This window comes from Carlito syrichta, unplaced genomic scaffold, assembly GCF_000164805.1.
Source record: "Carlito syrichta isolate Samal-C Ts95f unplaced genomic scaffold, Tarsius_syrichta-2.0.1 Scaffold284317, whole genome shotgun sequence".
Lineage (NCBI taxonomy): Eukaryota > Metazoa > Chordata > Mammalia > Primates > Tarsiidae > Carlito > Carlito syrichta.
In genome coordinates, this window is record NW_007228413.1 from 1 (window position 1) to 1,621 (window position 1,621).

At 54.5% G+C, this 1,621-nt stretch overlaps 1 protein-coding gene across 1 annotated transcript; it reads left to right on the plus strand.

The window, feature by feature from the left end:
* Window positions 1–107: 107 nt before the first annotated feature.
* Window positions 108–976, plus strand: LOC103254551 (aryl-hydrocarbon-interacting protein-like 1; the record flags this gene model as incomplete). Its single annotated transcript, XM_008052622.1, has 2 exons — window positions 108–224; window positions 797–976. Coding segments are annotated over exons 1-2 (276 nt in total), but the record flags the coding sequence as incomplete, so codon positions are not given.
* Between the last annotated feature and the right edge of the window lie 645 nt (window positions 977–1,621).

The window sequence follows — 1,621 nt, forward strand, 5'->3', positions numbered from 1 at the left end:
CCCACCCCCTCCGTTCATCCACATGCCTCCGCGCAAGGCAAATCCCCACGTGTCTCAGCCGCCTAAGTGTCTTCCACGGAGGTGGGATTATCTCAGCCTGGGCCGGACACCACCCTCCACCTAGAGCCATGGATGCCGCTCTGCTCCTGAACGTGGAAGGAGTCAAGAAAACCATTCTGCACGGGGGCACGGGGGAGCTCCCAAACTTCATCACCGGATCCCGGGTGAGTGGGCCCCCCCAGGACACACAAGGTCTCCAGGCTTCCACATCCAGCTGTGCCCCAAGGCCTTTGACTTTGCCAAAACCCAGTCAGGCAGGCCCTTCCTGGAACTGTCAACCCCGGGCATCTAGAGAGCTCTGAGCTGGTATCCATTCTGAAACTGTGAAGATTAAATTTCAGCATGGGCTGAGGGCAAGTGCTCTTGGGACTTTTCTGGAGCCCTAAGTGTTGAGTGAGAAGAAAGGGCTCTCAGGGATTTTGGCGCTTGTTCCCAGATGTCTGTTGGGTTTCCCTGCACTGGTGTTTCTGTGGCCACAGAACTCGGCTTATTTGAGGAAGGACTTCCTTACACACAGAGCTGTTGAGACTAGGCTTGGGTCCTTTGGGAGGAAGTGGGTTCCTCGTCCCCAGGGGCGTGAGGGCAGGGTGGGGGTGCTCTGGGGGTCTGAGGCATCTGATCAGATTTAAGTGAACTGACCCCTGGGGACAACCCTGGTAGTCTGTGACAGTGGCGGTGGCTTCTACCAGAGCTTGGGTGGTGAGTCTAGATGGGTGTCCACTCTCTCGGTGATCAGGTGATCTTTCATTTCCGCACCATGAAATGCGACGCGGAGCGGACAATGATCGATGACAGCAAGCAGGTGGGCTATCCCATGCACATCATCATCGGGAACATGTTCAAACTCGAGGTCTGGGAGATCCTGCTGACGTCCATGCGGGTCCATGAGGTGGCTGAGTTCTGGTGTGACAGCATTGTAAGTAGGCCAGGCTGGCCCGTTCCCTGGGTTTACCGTCTACGGGGCTTACCCACCTGCTGTGCTGGGCTGCTGTGTTCCCGAAAAGCTGGGGTGAGACAGAGCTCAGAGGCAAGTCCTGTGTCCTCATTCCACCACTGCAAATCCGAAGATGGGCTCCCTCAGACAGCAAGGCCCGAAAGAGAGGACCCGTGCAATGGTTGTGTGGGGGTGGGGCTGTGCCCAGGAGGAGTGAGCCTGTCCACTTCACAGTCCTCACTGCTTATACTGTGTGGCTGGATCCTGGAGACTTTTGGCCATTGGTCACCTCTCTGTCCTCCTCACATGGCAATTTTTTTATGGCCCTCCTATAAATCGCCCTTACACGTTAGCTCCCTTGTCCATGGCTCAGGTAGAAATGGCAACACTCACTGATGTTGGAACAGATGCAGAAACTTTCAGATATGTCAACTTTTGTTGACAACAAGTATCATAAACTTCCAGGTGTCCATCACCCAATGGCCAGTCATGCTTCGTCTGGCACCCCGTGAACTTTCCACCCTCTTCCCCCCCACCATGGGTATGGCAGATTCCAGACAGCACCTCAGTTCATCTGTAAATACACAAATGTATATCTCTAAAACATGAGGCTATCTAAAACACATA